Raw genomic sequence first — 23,231 nt, forward strand, 5'->3', positions numbered from 1 at the left:
CTGTATCTGCTCTCACTCTCTCTTTTTATCAAGACATTGGGCTGAGTATAGAGGATACCTGGGAGAGGCATAAGAAATCACCATTGATTCCTCTGTTTTAATGGAGTTGTCTTGCTCCATAACACTGCTGTGACACATGGTAGAAGCAGGCTAAGACAAGATACTTGCAGTTGCTGGAGCCATCTTATTTTTATTTGCTCTTTTACTAACTCAATGCATATTATTTACCTGAATAATGTAAAATAAGTGAATAAAATGCCTTTAGAGCTATAAATTTCAACTACAAAATTCAATCATTAGTATATTATTTTGTAACTTGTTTTTTTCTCCTCAGCTGTCTTGAAATCATGTTGGCAGGAAGCGTTTTAGCTCAGCAAGTCATTTCATGTGCATGTATTGGGAAGCTTACACCTCTCTCTATATTACGCATTGCAGGCCCATCATTCACTAGACAGCGTGTAATATATTTTTAATGTAGAATTTCAATAATTTAGCAGCCTCTTAAATAGAAGACAAGGGAAGTCGTCTCCAAGGATTGTATTCTCCTTTCTCCTCTGCAGAACTTAGTGAATGGATAAGATTAGTAGACTCATGGCCTGGGGTTTTTTGTATTTTATTAGAAACAGACTAATAATTTTGAAAGCATAATTCAGGTATTTTCTTTTCTCCTCCCATATGTGATAAATACTAGTGTTACATGTTATTTTTAACATCCACTTAGCACTGGTGATATTCCACTGGTTTTAACTTTCCTTCCCATGTAAAAGGAAGAGTGGAATGATTTTATAGAAACACCCACAGAGACCTCTTCACTTGTGGATTTTATAATTCAACAGTATGAAAGGCCAGAAAACATCCCTTGTGGAGCAGGCTTGTATGGAGAGGAGATGGGCATGATTAACCAAATCTGTCCTGTGATCCATGGGACACCACTGGAAGCAGAGAATGTGCTGTGCTGCTGCTGTTATATGAGGATGTGTAGGTCGATATGGATGAGCAAGGCTGTTTCGCTCGATATGTATGAACATCTCCTGCCAAGAGGCTAAATTATAGTCAGAAATAAGTGCTCTGTATGAAAAGCACATGTTGAAGCTCAGCCCTTTGCCAGGCAGGTTTTTCAGTGGGAGCAGAAATCCCAGGAGTTGGTTGTGGCTTGCCCTTGTCAGCTCCCAAAGGAGGATCACCTCTGGTTCTGATTTAAACAGTTGGCACATCTCTCCTTCAAGCATTACTACCTGGTTTGTTTTTACAGCAGGAAGATGACACTGCTGGAGAAAGGATGAACAAGATTCTTTTTCAAATGCAGTGTGTATGTACTGGTAATTCTTTTTTTTGTTCTTGGCACTGCTGTGCCTGTGGTTGTCATTGGGATCTGTTGAGGGAATGAGCAGAATTCAGAGTGCCAGTTGCTGTTACTTTGCTCCAACCCAGACTGTGATGGAAATATTGATACTAATAATAGTAGTAAATCAGTTAGCTATGCTGAGGAGGTTCTGCTGTGGATGCCCAGTGGTATATACTGCAACCCATGCTATCCTTGTGCCTCCCTGCACAGCATTGCCCCTGCCATAAAATTGGTGGAATCTTGCTCATCCCACACAGCCCCCAGAGCTGAGAACATGCTGTGTTCTCAACATCTGCTTTCCACCTGCATTGTGATGTCATGGGTCAAGGATATGGCCAAACATTATGTACTTTCCTTGGTGCCATGTCTGTAAATTTCTCAGTGTCCATTTTTAAATGGCATTTAAATTTTGCATATCTTGATGAATATTAGTGGATTGAATGTGCACAGTTTCTAGCAAACGTGCTGCTTTCAGTTTCTTCCCTCAGAGGAGATTTAATTCCAGTACATTTCTGTTTTATTCTTCCAAGGCATGAATGTGATGAAGTTGGACAGTAATTGTTGCTGCATTTCACTTTTTTTCTGCTCTTTCCCCAGTGGCCTAAGTATCTGTAAGTTTGAAGGCACTTAAAGTTATGGTCTTTGAGTTCAAAATAAATCAGAAGAGAACAGACCAAAACAGGACACAGTATCTAATAAGATATATTGTATACATATAAACTTACACTTAATACATTGAGCTGAGAAAGCAAACAAATGCAGTCCTGCAGATCTGCCTTTTTTATAATCTAGGCTTGAATAACAGTGAAGTGACCCAAGTGAACAAAAGAAATTCATGAGGGGAGGCCAAGACTGGGTAACCCTCCTCTGGAGCTGATGAACTGTAATCCATACCAGATATTTTAAAAAAACATTTGCTCCTGTGCCACTTACCTCACAACAAAATGTTCTGTCCTCTCCTCTCCTCTTCTCACCAGCAGGTGCTAAGTTACATCCTTCATATTTTTGCTAAGTCAGTGTTTGCAGAGAGGTTAACAGTCTCTTTCTCAGAGAGAAAATGCATTTCACAGATTTGCTTTTTGTTAAGGGCTGCTAATTGTTGCTCAGATCTTCCTGTGCTTCATGTCTCCTCTGTTTTTCAAATCTCCAGCAAACAGAGGTTGACAACCAACACAAAAAATACCATAGTGATTTTCTGCCCTGTGGTGCTTTACAACACCAAGAGAACTCACAGCTGACAGTATAAAGGGTTTATCCTGTGATAAAAGAGCTTGATTTGTTTGCTTGTTGGGTAAAAATAACAGTTTGCTCTTAAATAGGTGCTTATCTTTTTGCAGCGTTACATAAACTCTCTGGATGCTACCTGCCAAGTACAAATTGGGTGCTTCTACCTTATTTATGTTTTAAGAAAAGATGCAGGTTTGAGTCTACAAATAGGTTCTTCTGTTGGTTCCCTTGGCAAGACCTGTAAAGCTCATTCAGTCTCTGTTATCACCAGTACCAGGCCGTGTTTTGGTTTCCTTAGCCATTTTCCACCTGACTGTTCCTTGCTACACTAAATCTTTGTCTTTTTCTTGCTTCCTCTCAATTCCTGTTTTCTTTACACCTCTTCTCTTGCCTCTTGCCTGTCCCACGCGTCTACCCCACTAAGTTCTCCTATACCAAAGGATCAAGGTTATCAGGGAAGTGTGGCTTTGAACACTGAACAGAATGACAGCAACAGGTTTATTCTGTCCGGTAAAGGAGAACTGAACCGGTTTAAAAACATTAGGTACTCTTGGGTTGAACTGTGAATAGAGATCACCAACTGTAATTTCAAAACCACTTGAAGTTGGTAGGTTCAATCAATCCATTGATAAACACTTCTGCTGGGGCTGTACAAGTCCAGTCCTCATTGTTGTAGTGGTGGCAAGACCCTGTCTGCATCCTTCTCTCGTCTGTGTAATAGTGAAATAATCAGTGAAAGGACTATTCACTTGAGTGTCTTGTCTTGTTGAAGGAGAGGAAGAAGAAAAGAGAGAAACTGGCTGACTTGATCTGTCAAGGACCCTTGTGGTTGGTTCCAATGGTGCTGAACACACCAAGCCATGTGTCCTCTATTACCTTGCACTGTTGCAGCACTGCAAAACTCTGAGCTGATTGTGTTTCTTACTTTAAACTTATGGATTAATGTAATGTATTGTGAATTTAAGCTGTAGAACTTAATTTCAGCAAAATATGTGGAGCTGAAGACTAAAAGCAAGGAAATCCTTATGGGTTGACCAGACTTGCTAAGACTCCCTTTATACTACTTTCACTTCAGCAGTCTTGGTGAATTATAAACATTTATCTGTTAGACTAAACATAGGTTAAGTCAGGCCATGGAAATAGCTCTGTTGAAGAGCTGACATCTAATCAGAGTTTTATCAACTGATCCTCTGCCTATTTAAATTACCATCTGGACTGAAATTCTTAAAGGAATTGCAAACTGTCCTATGAAACCCACTACAAATGGTGAGAATAAAACAAGCCAAAAAAAAAAAATAGGGGTCATAAGTTCTTTCCCGGTATAATTCAATTCCTCTTGCTTAGTTGATTTGTTTAGTTCAAGAACCTTGTTGTAGTTGTTCTCTGCTGCTATTCCAGTACCCAGACAGAGGATGATATGGAAGAAGTTATGAAAACAGCCATATCAACATACTCGATTTTTTTTTTCACTTAACTTAGTTCTATACAGTTATTATTCCATTGACTCCAACAAATTACTCTCTTGAATTTAATTTGAATGAATTTAGAAGAAAACAAGGTTTTGCATACATGGGAAAGCTTCTGTTTTTCACACCTACAGAGAAGAGAGACAGAATAGTAGAGATCAAAAAAAAATTTTTTGAGAAAGGATGTCTAACCATACTACTTCACACCACGCAGTTTTTAGCAGAAACCACAATTTTAAAATACGGAACATCCCTTGAGGGCATGTGGGTGAATGAGTTGAAACAATATGAATAAAATGTCATGGACTCCAGCTTCTGCAATCTTTGTGACAACCTTTCCCTCCCTCAAAAAATACATACGCCTGTGTGGGAGCTTTGTAAAACCTCAGACTGCACTTTTCCTGTCCCTTATGACAATGGTAGTTGTATGACAGCAGACCTTAAAAAACAGTGACTTTTCTCATACTTTTTTTTTTTGGTGAAATTTATCTCCCTGCATTGGCAAACACGAATTCCATTACTTTAACACTGACCAGAAAGTCCCTTTGGAGCAGCATGTTTTCAGGAGAGTAACAGGACTTGTGATAAAACAGCGACCCATTGCTGAATGGTCAGATCAGCTGCTGAAGGGCCAGGGTGTGGAAAGGTCCCTGTTTATCTCCAGCTCTGAAGCTTGTATGCCATTGTAAGGCCCATGCGTGCCACCACAGAAGGCTTCAAGGGGTTTAGGGTGAACAGACTTGCTGCCTATCTTATAAATTACTGAAGAAGCTGTACTGCATAGCTATAGGCTGAGCATTAATCCTGGTCCCCTCTCACCACCTCTCATTGACCACAGTGATGGGGATGAAGTAGGAATCACTTTGACACATCCATTTCACCTCAGTGTGCCAGGCATAAGGGAGCAGAGGGTTTAGGTTTGGTGGGGTTTTTTTTCTGTTGACTGAAGGGAAAGTCTGGGTTTATGATTTTTTCGTTCAAAATCTTCTGTGTGATTTTTTTTCCTCATCTCCTGGCAGTGCCTGAGAGTGAGGTAAGTCTGGCACCATATGCCACGCCTTCCTCTGTCCCCATGGTCCTTCCTGGGGAGGCCACAGAAACAAAGGAGGACAGGAGATAGCACATGTCTATCTGAAACCTACTTTGGCTTGCTGCATGGGTACACACTTACAGTACTTCAAAACAGCCTAGAGATAGTGTTTTGTCTCTGAAGGTGTGTGAATTCTTGCACAACCCAGGAACAAACAGAGTTTTGCTGTTTTCTGTGGGACAACTGGCCCTTCATGGACCAAGTGTCTTACCAAGGGGGCAGACACAGGGAGAGAGGTAGAGTCATGGGTATGACCTGAAATCCTCCTGGGACATTATGTAGATGTGGCTGTGACTGGGCAGGAGAGGGCTAACATAAGGCTATCTCAGCTGCAGCATCTGCACTAGGACATGACTGTGCTCTCCTTTGTCAGAGAAAAACAGAGAAACTGGATGCTAAGTAATTTTATAATTTACATCTCTGTTTTTCAAGCAGTGTTTGCTATTTGGAAAGTTAGTCAGGCCTGGGCTTCCTGAGCAATGTTTTCAATAAAAGCTTATGACTGTGTGAAGCATTATTCTGGAATCACCTATTGTGCTTTCTGACAATGACAACTCCCTAGTCACCTTCTTTTTTCTCTCTCTGACATTTCCAAAAAGAACAGCTGTGCTGCTTATAGTCCCCTCTGCCAGGGAAGCAGTTGCTGAGGTTATCCTCCCCTCCCTTCTGGCTGCTTTGCAAAGAGTGCTTCTTCCAGGTCTTCTGAAATAGTTACATTGCAGCAAAATCGTCCTCACCCTTGCAAGGCATTGTTGAGTTGTCAGGTCCAGGGCTGAGCACAGAAATTCAGGTGACTCATGATTCTGCATCTTTAGCAACGCATGGATGCAGTGACATATTTAGTAACACGTGGATGTTTGGCATCCCGAACTCTTTTGTGCTTTTAGAAGGTAACTGGATGTTACTTTGTTCCCCTCTCTCCTTTTTGCTTGAGGTGCTGAGGGAAAATAAGTGCTGTTCCTACAGTTAGGGCTTTGTGGCAATGCTTTAATTCTTACTGCTTTTTATGCTATGGTAGTTTAAAGAGCCAAATCCTGTATTGTGGGGGACATTGAACAAAAAAAAACATAGTAGGCAATAAGGACTCTTCATTACATATTAAACAAAGCAAACCTAGTAACTCATTTTCAAGATGTGGCACAATGAGGGGTAGACCTTGTCTCTCAAAGAGACCCAGGGCTTGAACAATGAGATATCTCATGACCAGAAGAAAGGGCAGGGAAGAATGGGCAGGAATTATCCCAAAAAGGTGGTTTTAACACACAGGGAAGTTAATCCATTATAAAGTTGGTTGTGAAGTGACAATACTGTTCGTATTCTAGGATAGCTGCTCTGGTGAATACTCTTACTCTGAAACAGGGATGTCTCCAGGGAAGCTATTCTCAGATGTGTTGCCTACACATGTAATATACATAGTATGCCTGAGGTATCATTCCACAACCACTACAGTAATCAGGTACTTCCCTGTTGCAGACAACCCCTAGGAAGCAGCACCACCTCTGTAAACTGAATGTGGTTAACCTTTACAGAATACTTTGTGCTCAATTTTGGAAGGTCATCTTAATGCCAGTATTTAAGTACTCAGAAAACCCTGCAACATGATGTTGCAGTAGCAAGCTGTAGCATCTTCAATTAGCTTTTAAAGAAAAAGAAATTATATGCCGAGGCTGTTCTGTTTACAATCACTAATTGTTAGATATTTATTCCCCTTTCTTCTTCCTCCTTTCTATGTTGCACTCTTTTAAACTCAGCCAGTGCTGAGTAACTGGCTTTGCCCTTCAGGAAGCAAACTTGTTTTAGGGCAGTTAAGGAAATTCCTCAGAAGCTGAAGATAGGTAAACTGCCAACCACTGGTCCAAGACGTGAAAAATTACTACAACAGAAACCCATGTCTCAGTTTCTAATATAAATATTTAAATGCACTACAAATTTTGTTTAGTCTGTCTACCTTTTTTTTGTTTTAGTCTTCAGTGTCATGTCAGGCTGAGGTGGATATTTTGGAACCATTGCGAAATTTCTCATTGTATCTATAAGATTACTTCTGTTATATGGCTTGTCAAGCCATCTGCATTGACAGCGTGCTGTGGTTATATTTACGTGAAGCAAGTAGGATTTGTTTTATCTATGTCTCAGTCAGGGCTGCAAACATGTCCAATGCCCCCAGCATGCTGCTGTCCACTGGACACTAGTATATATGTCCAGCTGGAGATCCTGTTTTTTGATGATGGTTTGGGTCACCTTCAGCAATGCCTTTGATGTGAAAATTATCAGATGATGAGGCATGGCATGGCATGAGCATGCTGCTGGAAGTTAGATTGCCAGCTGCCTTCTGAAGGACCAGGGTCATCTCAGTTTGAAGAAGACAGATGTAATTATCCCCATCTCAGAGCTGATAATGAATTGACATCATTTCCAATGCCACCTTGGTTTTCCTTCAGGGAGTCCATCATTACTGCTAACAAGACCCAAGTCTACTTAAATTGTGACGTTAACAAAATCACAGCCTGGGCTGGAACAGCCTCAGGCACAGAGGCTGTCTGAGTCACCCAGATGCCACAAACTGTCACAGAGAATCCACAGTTTGGATTCATTTCAGGACAGGCTGTCGCACAGCAGCCCCGACCCATTTTGTGGGAGCAGCAAGGTCAGGCAGGATGTTCCTTCTCCTAGAACAACAAGAGCAGGCCACTGTATTGTATTACCCAGAGAAATATAATTGTAGCTCATGCTCAAGGTTCAGTACTCTAAACCTGCTGCTCAGGTTTTCCCACCATGTTCTAGATGCCCAGCTGTACACATGATGTTTATATTTTAAAATTGAAAGCAAGACCAGTCATTAGAACTTGGATATTGAATTTTCCAAGGCTGCAGTGTTGTAAAAGGGAAAGGAAACTGCACCTTCCTAAAGAACATTTTGTACTTTTTTATTCTGTTTCCAGTATTTTAGTTGGATGAATACAAAAGTCAATGTGTTTTGTAACAGGACAGTATGAAATGACTGCCTCTTATCCTGAAGGGGTTTTTCTAAAAATTGAATAATTAAAGAAAAAAAAAAAAAAAAAAACCTAAAACCAGAGAGAAAACATCCAGTATCTGAAGTATCTGAAGGGGGCTGACAGGGAAGCCAGAGAGAGACTGTCAGGGACTCTAGTGATAGGACAAGGAGTAATGGGTACAAATTGAAAGAAGGAAAACTTAGGTTAGATATAAGGAAGAAATTCTTTACTGTGAGGATGGTGAGACACTGGAATGGCTTGCCCAGGGACGTTGTGGATGCCCCAAGCCTGACAGTGTTCAAGGACAGGTTGGAGAAGGCCTTGAGCAACCTGGTCTAGTGAAAGGTGCCCCTGTCCATGGAAGGGGGTTGGGCCTAGGTGGTCTTTTAGGTTCATTCTAACCTAAACCATTTCATGATCTCTTATTTATACAAAGCAAAAATAGCATGAAATCTGAGAGAATAGAAATGGCTAAGAAAACCTAAAGAAACCTTACATCTGTAAGCTAAGGAATATGAAGGAACAACAACCTGACAAAAATTTTTTTAAAGGAAGGTACAGAGCAAAACTTGCTTTCTCCTCCTACTTTTTTTCACAGTGAGTGCAATCGTTCACTGGAACAATATCCCCAGGGATATAGTAGAGTTTCCATTACTTAAGGTTTTCAAGATGCTTAAGGTTAATCATTTTAGATAAAATTTTTAGCACTTAAGGTTTTGGAGAGGATGCTAGATAATCTCATCTAGGCTTCCTCTCCCGTGAAAGGTTGGATGACAAGATGTGTTGGGGTCCCTTCCAGCCTCGGCTCTTCTATGATTTTATGATACTTTTCTTTGTCAGGGACAACACATTTTGTGTTGTTCGCAGTATGGTACCCACTTATGAAGGCATCTTTTGTACTTACGGGGTTTCAAGGTTGAATTCCTGCTTGCACCCTAATTTGTGTGTTTTATTTCTTGATTCACCAGTTATATCTTGGTAAGCTAAGAAAATAATACACAGTTTTACAGAGAGGTTCTCAACCTGTATCTGAAGCCTCTAAGGCCAATTCTTCAGCTTCAGACTGAAGATGGGCTTGTGTGCCTAGATGGCCAGGCTCTCCCCAAGATACTGGCTGGACTAAGAGTGCCTTTTCTTGTGAACCTCCCCCAAATTCAACTGAAAAGCCACAGCAGGCTCTAAAGCAGGACTCAGTTTCTGCCTTCCTAGGTGCCAGTTTTCCATTTGGACGCCGCATTGTGTCCCTCTTTCTTAATTCACCTCTCTGAATAAGCTTCAGCAGAAGGAGCAGAGATCAGCCTTATCCCAACATGAGCTTTAGTGGTTAGAGCACTCCTGAAAACCGAGGTGTGAGGGTGTGAGCTCCTTCAGCCTTCCCTTCCAAGGGAGAGCTCACAGTGGTCTGCATACAACAGGAGGGAAGCCACACCACTGCCATTTTGGGTGCTTTCCATGATATTGAACACAGCACTGCCTGTAAGCGCCTATGTGGGGAGAAGGGTGAGTGGATTGGGCTTTTTTCAGATTTGGATAAAGGAATTCAGGTTAAAAGTTTTTCTGATAGTTCTGTTATACAAGTGTGTTCCAAGAAAAAGAAATTTTCACGATTTTTACAGCATAAGTGAGCATTTCCTACTATGTGAGCTTTCAGGAGACTGTAAACAACATTCCAGCCGTACTTGTGCTGTGGCTGGATTTGGACTTTCTGAAGCCCTTAAATGCTTTTACAATGTGTGTTTATTTTATTGATGGGAGAAATATCTCACTGAAATATCTCATATTCAACTGGGTGGAACCCCTAAAACACAAGCAGTGAAGTTTTTTGCATGTCCAATGGGTCTGGGGGGATTTGGGTTTCTGAAAACTGGCTTGTGATGTCCCTGTGATCCACCCACTCCTAATCATACGTGCAAAAGAGAAGACTGTGATGCAGTTTACTTACAGGCCTGATTTAGGTCCTTGTTGAATATTAGGTATCAGGTTTGATAAGAATATGGGAAACATTTATGACATCTTAAGAAGCTACTTAGTTGTACTGGCAGAGCTGTTTGCTCAAGACTCAGGCATCTGACAGGGATCTCTGTGGTTTTTCAACTGCTGAGGTGAGCTGAGACCTCCTTTTCTGTGATCTTCCCTATGAGGAAACAAAGATGTGTTTAGAGCATGATATGTACCAAGATGTGTTAGCAATATAATTTAGATATCCATGCCAACCTAAAAGGGATCTTATGTGACTTTTGGGTCACAGTGGTCAGAGAGAAAAGTGCCACCAGAGCTAGAGGTGTGGATGGCTGTCCACAGCATGTTCTGTGAATAAGATGGTATAAAGACAGCATCTATTATTTGCTGGATGCAGCTCTATTGTTTCCTATAATTTCAAATTCCAGTGGAGAACACAGTAGTAAACTCAAGCCTTGGGTTGAAAACATCTTGAAACTGAACACAGCGTTCCCTTTTTATTATATCTAGAGACCTATGTGCATGTGTTACTTCTTGTTGCCAACAGAAGCCTCACACCTGCTCTCAGTAGTGCTGACTTGCTGAGTCTGTGACATAGCAAATAATGTAATTATTTTTATTTTAAAAATAAATGCATGCTAAATATGTGTAAATACAAAGTTTCTGTCTGTCAGGCTTTTCTGTCTGTGGCTGCAAGAATCAGGTTAAGCTGATCCTGTCAGTCTTGTTAAAAAACCAACCCTCCTTGTCCCATTGCAAACATATTTTGCTCACTGCATCATAAAGTTTTTATAGCATAGGTGGGGATAGTAGGAGAGGAAGACAATGCTGAGATATTAAGTTCCAGGAGACTAGTTTTACCTGTTGAATATAATCTGATGATCAAAAGACTGAACAATAAACATGAAAAGCATATGAATCAACACATTGAATGCTTATTCTTAACATTAATTATATGTGTACCTACGTAATTTGAAAAACGCAGTGTATTGGATTGTGTGAGACTATGAAAAAGAGCATTGCAATGCCTTAAGAATTCCTTTGTCTTCACACTTGTTATTTTTGTCATAGATAACCTGATTTTAGCAGCATTTTTCGAGCCTTTGTGTATACAGGCTGTGAGTTTCCTTAGGCTCATTTTTTAGTTAAGGTTCTAAATGAGGAATGTTGTCAGTGATCCTGCTGCAGCTTCATTATATACGATCTCAATTCCTAATGTAAATGGTTGTATTATCATTATTTTGTTAGTGTGAGGCAGAATCAGTGGTCAAGATTGCTGGCCAAGTGCTAGTTCTTTGAGTGGTCTTGGATGGACTTGAAAAGCAGATATGAAGCTCACAGCTGCTCGTGGCAGGTCTTACATTGCTTTCCAAATACCCAACTGATACACATTACTTGTGATCGCTCCCTCATGCTCAACTTCTGTAGATAAAAGAATGTACAAATATTGCTAAATATCCACATTCTCCATGAAGAAAACTCTCCTTCTAATTTGTGTTTTCTCACTTTCTTTTGGAAAAATGTTCAAGTTTGACTCTTCTTTAAGTGGTAAAAGCTGAATCTTTTAAGTATGTTTTATAGGTAATGATACAATTCTGGAATGTGATGAAAACACCTGGTAAAGTTTTCATCAAGCTCCACTTCTGCTGAAGTCAAGAGGAGTTTTTAGTATTTCAGTACTTTAATACAGCACTTGAACAGGATTAGTGGGTTTAAATTATGTATTATATGTTGCATGCTGTAAGTATTACAAGCCATCAGCAAGGTTTACAGGCTCTCACCAGCTCAAAACTGCTAGTCCCAAGTGTCTTGTTTTTCTCTTATTTTGCTCTGAATCTCCGACCAGGTACTCATAGGTTCCTTCCTGTGTCAGTACCTGAGCACCTACCAGGAACTAGAGATAGTGTGCTACTTCTGTTTTCCTTGCTTGTGTCAGCTGATGTGAGTAGATTGCATGAGATATGTAGATCACTCTTTGGGAGCTTCAGTCTTTAATTAAGTTCAGTATAAATAAATACTGAAGTTGTTTTGTATCACACAAGATCACTCTGATACTGTGCTTCTGGCCGGTAACTTCTCTGTGATGACAAATGTTTGTTTAGGAGTAATGTAGGCAAATGAATTTGTTTGTAATCTAGGAGTAAATAATGAATAATAGACTGACTGCAGTCTTTCACCCTGCTTGACTCCTCAGTTTTGTAGCTTGAAGTCTACTTGTGCTCTACAAGCATTGCATTTAAAGGCAGTATTGGAAAAGGTAGACGCTCTAGAAGCAACTCAAGGCTCAGTATTGGAAAAGGCAGAAGCTCTAGAAGCAACTCAAGGCTATGCCTTATGTGAGCAGTGGGAACAGCCTGCTGATGCCTTTGTGCATTCTCAGAGCATTCATGACTTGAACACGGGGGGAAAGGGTCTTAGAAGGTGAAGTCACAAAGTCAATTGTGAATATTGGCTGCTCTAAAGTAGTAGTTATGTTAAGCAAAAACAAGGTGTGCCAACCTGTGAAAAAAAGTTGACATTTTCAGCTGGGGTGCCAGCTTGCCCATCTCCCATCTCTCTAGCAATTTACAACTCCGTTCTCCTATATGTAAGACAGCTGAAATTTGTTGGATTGCTTTAAGACTAGAAGTTGAAATTATAATCTCACCTTGAAGAAAAATCAGTACAGTTGTAGTTTCAAAATCATCAGTGACAGAATAATGGCCTGGAAGAAGTGTCAGGAGAGAAAGAGAACATGATTTGGACCAACAATTTTTACTTAGTCCCAACAACAACTGGGATCATAGCACAATAATCCCAGCCATGATTTTTGTCTGCAATTGCAGACAACTAGTATTGTTTTCCAATTTCTTCCAGCTCCCTGTTCCCATGATAGATGTTAATGGGCCTTTAAAAAGATTTCATAATAGAAGGTCAAGATGGTGGTTGAAATACAACTTTTTGAGTTTTAAAGAGAAGGGGGGAAAAAAATCTTAAACATGACCTCATGTTACATGATACTTTGCTAGTATACACATGAAATTCAAGCTCTACAGTATATTTAATATTAAAAATATGTTCCAAGTTCTTTTAACTCTCCTGAAAACTAGTGGGAAATGTGGAGATTCCCCCCTTTTTTCAGTATGTGCAGTCAAATATGAAATAGGTATTTGGTTTTCATTGAATGCTTGTTCAGTTTGTGTCTGGCACCAAGTCTTTGTCCATTGGTGGTTTGGGGAGTTGTGGGGTCTGAACTCTGAACTGCAATTCCATTCTTCATCAACACAAAATACTTTCAAGGGCCTGAAACATGATGATGAGCCATGCTTGCTCCTCCTTCTCAGTGAACAAATCACAGAAATAGGAGTATGTCACTATAGCTGATGACTAAATTGTAATTATCAAGAGTGTTCAATATTCTTTTCCCTCATATGCTTAGAAAATGATGCCTTTTTATTCTATGAGAACTATAAATCCTTATTCAGGTGGTGGACCCAAATTCATACAGAGTAGCTGACGTGGAAATATAAGCATACAGATACTCCTGCGCACGTTCCTTATATAATGCACAAATATATTTTGTTTGACAGCACCTTAGTGCAAAAGCATAATGGAAATGACAGCCCTTCCCTGGGGTCAGATCTTTACAGATAGGACAAAGCACAATTTTAGGCTTTGCTAGTAAGGTAGTTTTCCAGAATTTAGTGAATTGTGATGTCTTATTAATACAAAAAGTGTGGAAAAGACCATTAGGAAACCATAACAAGAATATGCAGAAATTAAACTGAAAAAGATAGATATGTGAGAGGTTTCTCCTGTCTTGTGGGAAAGTATTTAAGCTAAATAACTTTAGCTTAAAGAAATAAATGTTAAGAGGACCTTTATAAATATTTAGAGACTAGTAATGCAGAAATACAGAACCACTAAATCTATTAAATGTTTATACTATAGCAAAGGCCTCTGGCTGACAATAGAGTGCAAATAACATGAGAAAATCTCTCTGACAGCTAGACAGAGAAGCCATTTGCCTCAGCTTCTATCATAGCTATCTCTGTGCTGACACTGGGAAGAGCAGTGTTTATGGAACCATAGGAAGGAATTGCTGATCCTCAACCCTCCAGAGGCAGCAGGGATCATGCCACTGGCCCATGCTGCCCTCCAAGCCAGCCCTGATGCCCCAGGTGTCAGGAGGCTGTCTCTAAAAGGCTTTTGTTTACTGGGTTATTGACATTAAAGAGCCGTAGTAACTGGGGCAATTTCCCATGTAAGTGAAACATATGCATTTTTCCCCCCCAAACAAGATGGCAAGTCTCTGACACTGAGAGATCATCAGGGAGAAGATACCCAAGTGCATCAATGACAGGGTACACAGTGCCCAGAACAGCAGTGGCAAGCACCTGGAAATATTGCTGGCATTATGAAATTCAAGTGCAGGTGCAGATCAGCCTGTTTCTAGTTGCCTGCTTAGATATGGGTTTTGCAGCCTGTCTTTCAGCAAATGTTCACTGGAAACTGTAATCCAGAAGTTTAAGCTTTGCTTTGTACATAGCTCATTCCCTTCTTTATCAATATTGAGTAAGGTTTGATGTAGGCAGGACCTTCCTAGCCATAGCTGGTGATTACAGTAGCTTGAGGAATGTTCTTGACATGAGACAGTTCTTTATAAAAAGCAGAAAAGGCACATGCATTTAAAAAAAACCAGGTACTTACTTATGAAGCTTTTTTTCCATATGCAACATTCACACAATAGCTAATCCTTTCAGGAACTCAGAATTACCAAGGAAAAATAATTTCTGTTAAGCACTCTGTTCTGGGATTGATTTCCCTATGCCGCAAAAAAAGAAAGAGAAATTTTGCACATAGGACCAGAACTCACAGAAGCTAGTTTTCTGAGGAAGGATATTGCAATGTCATCAAAGAGCAGCAGGGTAGTGGTCACCTTCACTGCCAAAGGTACTGACATCTCTGACCTCTTAAGCACCAGTATGGTTAGACTGGAGGGGAGATTGTGTATTTGTTGCATTTTAGCTTATATCTGTAACATGGGATATAGTGGGAGTTCAGGTGCCTTGCTTCTTTTTCATATTTGACTCCATTTCTTGGTGCACTGTTGGCAAAAGTGAGATCAGAAGAGTTGGTGTTGTCCCTGTCTGAGAACTGATCAAGAAAACTTTAGAGTTTAAGTGTTTGGCCTGAAATCCATGTGGTTGGTATTTGGGTTATGTTTGGACTTCTGTCACTGCTAATGTGCACATGGTGTGAATGGTCCCTGTGGGGCAGGAATTGTCAACACCTTCTTGTGAGTCAACTTCTCCAATTAAACCCCATCTCTCCTTTCTTCCCAGGCACAGCAGGAGCCTCTCAGCAGGGTCTCACAAGGGAGGTTATCAGCACCAGGTTATCCAGGATGCTCCTTGTTGATCAGCTTTGGTTTCTCCATCATCCTTTCCACTAGATTAGTTCATGGGTGCTAGAGTATTTGGGGAGTTTGTGTAACCGGGGTATAATACTTGCTGTTGATACTTTGAACCCCAGCTTGTATCAAGACCAAATTACACAGGGATGAGGCTGCTTGCAATGAGACCATAGCTGAAACATACTTGTCTACCCTGATCAGGGTTTAGCTTTGGATCAGCAATGACAGCCCATTATGCAGTATTTTCTTCTGATGGGCAATTTTAAGTGCTTTGTATACATTATTCTTAATTGCATTCAGACAACGTGTCCATTGCTGCTGCACTAAAGCAAAACAGCTCCAAAATACGACTGATGCTGGAAGTGAGGTTGAGAAAGCACTACTGGAACTGAGCAGGGGAGGGTTTCTGCTCTGTTTATTTGTGTTGGGCCTGGCTCACAACCACTGTGACTTTTCAGATTCACTTTTTTGCCGTGTTTCATGCCCAGGCAGAGACTGTGAAATGACACAGAAAGCAGGGCACTTTTAAGAACAAATGCATTATAAATCATAGAATCATAGAATGGTTTGTGTTGGGAGGAACTGTAAAGATCATCTAGTTCCAGTCCCCCTTCCATGGGCAAATACATACATATAATTTTTTACCTGTGGAATTGCTTTATTTAGATCACTAGAAGAGAGGTGAATAAATCTATGCAGTTGTCCTTGCTTATGTTTTGGCTCTACATTTTTGCCCTATGTCAGCCTGGGTAATTGAAATCCTTGAGGTCAATCCTATTTTCAATCCCTCCTTTGCGATGCTGCAAGGAGAACTCTCTTTTCAAACCACTGTTTTAATTTGAATTTCAAGTGACATGGATATATTTCTGTTGGCCTTGAGTTTAGCTGAAGATTGTTTTTACAAATGGTAGGACCAAGTTAAGGGAGCCCCAGGGTTTTGCATCTCTTTGCTCTGGCTCTTGGGATGTGCTCCTCCTGAAGCCTAGAGTGCAGTCTCCCTTGAGTGTGAAACAGGGTGCAGGGCAAAGATTGCCCTGTGGCTGCCAGTGTTGATACCAGCCAGTATTGCAGCCCTGGGTAAATTCAGCAGCCACCACTGCTCTCCCACCTCCCAGTGGTTAGCTCATATGGCCAGAATTTCAGACAGTAGATATCTGCTTCATAAAAGAGGCTGTGCAAACAGAAGAAACTATTTTCTCCGTTTCCTGTATGCGCCTAGTGACACTATAACGGCACGAACTGCACAACACACATTATTCATGTCTGTTTATTTCTCTGGGGTTTGGCCTTCAAATTGTTTCTGTATCATACGGCTGCATGGATGTACTTGCTGTCCAGCACAACTAAGAAGGAACATAAATCTGTAGTTCACCTTGGCCTGCAGACAGTGTTGCTTTCACTTTCTGACTGGCCATGTTAATCAGGTATCCCATTCTTGCAGCTGCAAATCAGGAATTGTGATTAATATTCACAATGAGAGAGCTAATTACTACTGGCATGTAGCTGTTTTATGTTTCTCTCTTTTCTGGGAGCCAAATCCAACCATATGGAAAAATGTAGCTTAGACACTATAAATATGATTCCACTTAGACAGTCGTTTCTTATGTTTTCTGTTATCACAGCAGTGTCAGCACAAGCAAAACAATGAAAGTGAAGAGATGCTGTTGCAAATTTTATTACAAGTTTGAGGTCTTGGGACTTTTTTTTTCTTCTTCAAGGACACTGTGTTAATCTGAAGAAAGAGGGCTTGATTTGTGTTCATTTATGTCTGCCACAATTATTTAAGAAATAGCTTCAGTGATCATACTTGAAGAGCTCTGTTTCTTCTTTAACTATTTCTGGCAGAGCTAGAAAGATATGCTTTGTGCTTTGTATCATGACAACTTGTCTTCTCCAATAAGCCACATCTTAAACTGTGTCAGTCCTCTCCACATTCAAAGTAGATGTCTTCTGTTCATTGCTGTTGGAATGAAGCTGTTGACTGTGCGTCTGCAGTGCAGCCAGCAGCAGCAAGTGAGGATTTCCACAGAAAGTGAAGGCTGTAGCAGCAAAGTGCAGATGGGCACCAGGCAGTGGTTGAATCCAAATAGCTAGGAACATTTGGGCAGAGCCATTTTTGACCTTCATATTGATCTTCATAGAACCTGCCAAATAAAAGAAAATCTGCATTTACATACCCATTCACAAGGCTGGTGCTCTAGTATCAGCCACTGAAACTTTACTGACATGAGAAACACACAGGCAAATGAAATAAAATGGGGAGGAGTAGGAATATGTCTTATCATATTCTGAATCTTTGCAGGATTGTTGTAAAGCAGAGATTGTCTTCTGAGAACAGCTAACAGTTCTCCCCAAAGCCACTTCTTTGTGTTCACTTTATTGTGTTGGGTCTTTAGACAGTTTTTTAACTATTTTGTCAAGCATTCATAGGCTGGATTAGCAAATGTAACCTTACTGCAAGAGGGAGATATCAAGGATGGGTTTCCAAAACACTCTGTTGAAGAAGGTTAGGTGAGTAGCACAAGGGAAAGGCCTTTGTGCTTCTGCTTCCTATGAAATCTAAAGGAGAGCATCCTGCCATGGTTTAGGGTTCTGGAAAGAAATAGAAAAATACCTGCTGCAGTGGTGGCAGGAGAGCTTTTCCTTTCTGTTTTACATGAATATTGTTGTAGTCTTGCCTTGCAATAGGTGCCTCAGATAGCTTTTCATTGGTCTTTTGAAGTAGTTGACCAACCTTCTCTTCCATAAGAGCATTTTCTTCTGAGATGCCTCATTTTGCTTGTGAGAGGTTTCAGAAATCACTCCTGTTACAGCCATTCCTATCCAAGCCTTAAAGCATATACACAGCCCTTACACAGTTGCATCAATAGGACACAGTTTGGTTTGAGTATTTTTCCCCTCTTTAAGATGAAACTTGTCAGAAACGAAGTAAATGATGGTAAAACATAATTTAGTGCCAAAAACGGGTTCTAATTCAATTGTCTCATCAAAAGTCAATACCATGACAGAAATTAAACTGCTGCTCTGAAGCTGATACAGAGAGCTCAATGACATCTCCTCATATCATCTTTCTGTCTCAGGAACTGCTTCCAAAATCCTTTCTCTTCTAAAGCTTCTGTTCAGTGTACTACTTCTTTTTGTGACACTTAACCCACTGGCGTTGTGTACTGTATGTATTATGCATTGCCTTTTGTGCATGCCATATATTACAAAGAGCTTTCTATCCCTAAGGGTTTCTGCAGCTATTTCTGTGAGTTTGTCCTACAGGGCACTTCCATGAAAGTCATCAGTTAGCCTTTGCTATGAAGAAAGACATAATAGTAACTGAAAGTAGGCCAAGCTCATTAGATTATGATTAAAAGACAGATTTATTTTTCTTTTTATGCACTGAATGTGGTTCTAGTGGGTGGGCAATGGGCAGAAGTGGTGCTGGAGAAGCCACAGGTGATGTGTCCTTGGTCACTCTGTCTTTTCAGTTATTTTATAGCTTTAATTGAATACTGACTCATGAAGATTACAGTGACCTTTAATTTCATTCAAGTGACTTTCTTTCATGAGTCTTAAAAAAGAAACGCCATGCATGGTCCTGCCTTTGCTGTCTAGGATGAATCTAGAGCAGATAGCTGGAAGCATAACTAAGTTTGTTTCAAAGCAGGCTTGTAATTTGTCCCTTACAATGCTGTATCTTCAGCTCTTTTGGGAACATGTATTTCTCCACTAGAAACAGAGGATTTTCCCCCAGAAGTATTTTAGAACCTGCCCTGAGGTTCCCAAGCTGGTGAAGTCCCAGGCTGGCCCAAGGACCTTGGCATGAGGACCTGGACCCTGTCCCTTGGTGGGAGCTCCTCACTCCCTCCTGGACTCTGGTGAGGCTGCAGGGTCAGTGAGACCCCCCTATCCCCACTTGCACCTCTTCCTCTGTCAAGGCAATGACCTGCCTATTTTAGTGTCTCAGTTGAGCTGGAATAGCAGAGTTGGTAACTTCATCTCCATGGCTGAATTTGAAACCAATTCATCAGGTGCAGTTTGAGTAGTAAATGATCAGTACAGGCCTGTGTGGGGCCTGGATTCCTGCAGCCCCCAGGTGTTCAGCTCCTACCTGCAGCTCTCCCTTTATTGATTGCTGTGGTCTCTACAGACCACAGTGCTGTCCTCCACATGTGACCGCCTTGGTGACTGGGAGAGTTTTTCAGGAGGCAGGACTGGATTAGGTGTCTTTTATTTCACCAGCAGACCCAGAGAAGCTGTCAGGCCCCATCCTGCTCTCCTTTGTCGACCAGAGGCAAGTAGGAAATTACAGACTGTAGCCTCTGGCTTAATTAGCCTTCTGCTATTCTTGTCCTCTTGCATCCACAGTAACTATTTATACAGATAAGACTACACACAAGACAGAAGCTCTCTATTTTTCCTTGACCAGCAGTAGTCTTCCCATGTAAGGTGGTAACTCACCTCCTTTGAAGCACACACTGGCATTTTTCCCTCTTGTTAATCATCCACATTCACATGATCATCACAGTTTGTACTCCAAGTGATTCCCTGAAACCAGATAATTTCTATAAGTACGTAGCATTTAAATGCACCTTGCTATCATGTCTCTCCCTTCTCTCTCCTTTCTCTCCCTTCTCCTTAGATGTAAAGGAGCATCCCACTATGGCCTTACCAAGGAACGGAAGAGGCGTTCCCAAGACTGCTCTCCAGACCATGGCTCCAGCTTAGCAGTAGCTGCCCTGGGCCCTGAGCTCTCAGCAGCTGCGGCCATCGCCTTAATGACAGATGAGCCAGGGCTGGTGAACCCGGCCTTCAGCCCCACCTCAGAGGACAGCCAGCTGGGCAGCAGCCCCGGAGACCTGCACCGCAGCAACCGGAACAGAAGTAAGAGCCAAAAATGATGGCTTCAGAGCCTGCTAGCCCCTTTCAACCTTTCTGTTAAATATATGTCACTGGAGGATTTAAAAAAAAAAGAAATAAAAAGGGGAGGGGGAAGCAAAAGCTCTCATTTTACATGATTTATCTAATTGTACACTCAATGACTCAATAGATTTGAGGTGAAAAAGAAAATGGCTTGGCCAGGGGCAGCATCAAGCTAAAGATGGTCTATCTGCACACATGTAGACTGCAAATCTTCAGAAAGATTATTTAGGCAAGTCTTATCAGTTGGAAGATTAAATGTTATGTGTGATGGGCTGGGGAGATGGTGTAGCTGGATAATGTGTCTTCATTAATGCTTGATGGCCCAAGTAAGCCCCACAGACATGGACACCTACCCAAAATCCTGTTGGGAACGGTGTTTGGCAGTTGCCAGGTATTTTCAGGAAAAAAAACCCAAACCCTTAAGAATTGCCTTAGGACCTTGGGGAACATCTGCCAGCTTCTTGGGAAGGTGCAGCTTGAAGGAGCGGGTCCTGCTGAAAAACAACAGTCAGGGACAAGCTGCATCAGGAAACTTTGCTTTGATCTTTCACCTTGTGACACTGCACCTGTCTCTGATGAGTGTCATATTTGAAAAACATGGCCTGGCCAAAGGCAGACTCAGAAGTGTTGATGGTGAGTTCAAAGCATGTATTTGAGGATTCTGAAGCTAAAATGGAAAGCCCACCTTGTGTGCCACCAGTTGCATGTTGGGAAAATGGATTAAGGGATAAGAAAGACTAGGAAATGAGAAGCACTATCTTTTTGTTGTGCCAGGGTTTGGAGAGGTGAGGAAAGGAAGAGTGCAAGAAGAGAGCACCAGAATCTCAATAAATTCTGTCAGTTTTATAGAGTGTAGAGGCCACAGTCTGGTTTGAGGGAATGTTGCATTATTAGATTACAATGTTTGGCTAGCATGCAGAGCTGGAACAGACAGAACAGCAACAGCCATGAAGATATCTTTAGCAGGATGGAAAAGAATGACATGTTTTGAAAGTATTATGACTTTTCTTTTGTATTGCCTTACCGAAGTCAGAATATGTGGTTTTTTTGATCCCTTCCACCTGATAATATTTGAATTTTTTGTCATGAAATAGTTAGCAATCATTGATGGCTCGTTGGAAGCATTGTAAGGTTTTGAGGCAGTAGTAGTAGTAGTGGGGATTTTTTCAGCAAGAGTTTTTAATGACTTCCAGCTTTTTTTGGTCAAACATGTATTTGGTCAAACATTTTATATGTATTTTTCACAGGATTGCTGCTGATTCTGTCATGATGGAGGATTATTCTTTCCAAGGCTACCACACTCACAGGAGATTTCTCCATGTGGTTTGCCATACAGACAGGAAGGTGGCAATTCAAGGGTGTGGGACTGAGGCAGGGTGATTGTACCCAGATTCAGGTGGGTGCAGCCTTGAAGTATAAGCAGGACTCAGGCAAAGGTGAAGTACAGGCAGCCTTGCTGTTGATGTTACACCCCATCATATGCCGAGGGCTGCAGAAATGCTGTGGTTCTGGACCAGAAATGTTGAACTGTATTGATTTGTTTTCTTCCTGCTGTTGCAGCTCGACATTTTGAACGTTCCACTATAAGAAGCAGATCTTTTAAAAAAATAAACAAGGCGTTCAGTGTTCTTCGAAGGACAAAAAGTGGAAGTGCCGTTTCCAACCCGACTGACCGGGAAAGGGAGACTGTTGGAAACTCTGCTGCTGGAGAGGAAGGTAATGTTTTGTTCATCTTACGTTATCACTTAAAATGGGGTAGGGGACCCTATCCATGTGGGAACTGGATATCCATGGCTGACATGCCTTTCATGTGGTGGGCTGTCCGTGATTAAAACAAACAAACCAGAAAATGCAATCTTTCCTTATTTTCTTCTTTCAAAAGATATTACTGACTGGCAGGCAAGAATATTGCTGAGGTGAGTGGGACCTCACGTAGGGCTGTTCTGGTAACAGCCTGGATGCTACAGCCAGCCCAGTATCTAGCCCACAGGATGTGGGATCTGGGTGTCTGGGATCTATTACTGGAGCTGTCATTGATTTGCTCTGTAATTTTGTTCAAGTCTCTTCATCGGCATGTGCCTGTCCCCCTAAAGCAAATGGATCACAGTAATCATACTTTGGAGGAACTTAATGAGTTTTGGCTAATGCTTATGAAGCACTGGAAATTCCCAGTGGGAGGATGGTATGAAAGTGTAAAGTACTGTAATTATTCCAGCATTTCTGTGGGATCCTTTATTACCTCAGCCAGGCAGGTGATGAAGTAAGAATGCTCCACTCTTAAACAGCAGGGAGAGTCAAGTTTTTCTGATGAATGTCAGGGATGAAGGGTCTAGCAGGTAGTAACACTTAACATGTGGCATTCTCAAAGCAATAAGCAAATGTTACTAATCAGTTTGGACCATAATTATGAAACTAACACTGGCATTCATGCATTCAAGAGGAAGTGATGATGGAGTGGGAATCAATGTCTTAAGGTCTCCACTGAGTTTATTATTCCTTTGCTTGATTCCTAAGCACCTCATGTCTCTTCCCAGATCAAATGTCCAGGATGTAGGCTTTAGGAATACAAAATATCCGACTTCCTTTGCTCTGTATTCAAGTTCTCACTGAAGCCCACACAAAATAAGGACAAAAGGCTACCAAACACTACTTTCAAGCATCATTGTGATGCCATTGTGAATAGTGGTGAATCAGAGAACCATGTTCAATATTATTCTGCTTTATTTGCTTATTCCTTCAGGAGAGTTTCACTATGTTGCTGTGTTCTTGGTACTAGCTCTCCTACTTCACATATTTGCTGATACAGCCAAAATAAAACCTGGTAATTCAAAATTGTGAACCT

General features: G+C 41.1%; 1 protein-coding gene across 2 annotated transcripts in view; it reads left to right on the top strand.

Moving 5' to 3' along the window:
• The window catches only part of LNX1 (ligand of numb-protein X 1), a gene marked incomplete at both ends in the record, with an annotated part of 65,734 nt that overhangs the window by 11,496 nt on the left and 31,007 nt on the right, over positions 1-23,231 (top strand). For both annotated transcript variants that reach the window (XM_082281907.1, XM_082281908.1), the window contains 2 exons: positions 20,109-20,350; positions 21,950-22,105. In XM_082281907.1, coding sequence (XP_082138033.1) covers positions 20,109-20,350; positions 21,950-22,105 — 398 coding nt within the window. The remainder of the gene's footprint in view (positions 1-20,108; positions 20,351-21,949; positions 22,106-23,231) is intronic.

Source organism: Coloeus monedula (genome assembly GCF_965178545.1).
Source record: "Coloeus monedula genome assembly, chromosome: 5".
Classification (NCBI taxonomy): Eukaryota; Metazoa; Chordata; class Aves; order Passeriformes; family Corvidae; genus Coloeus; species Coloeus monedula.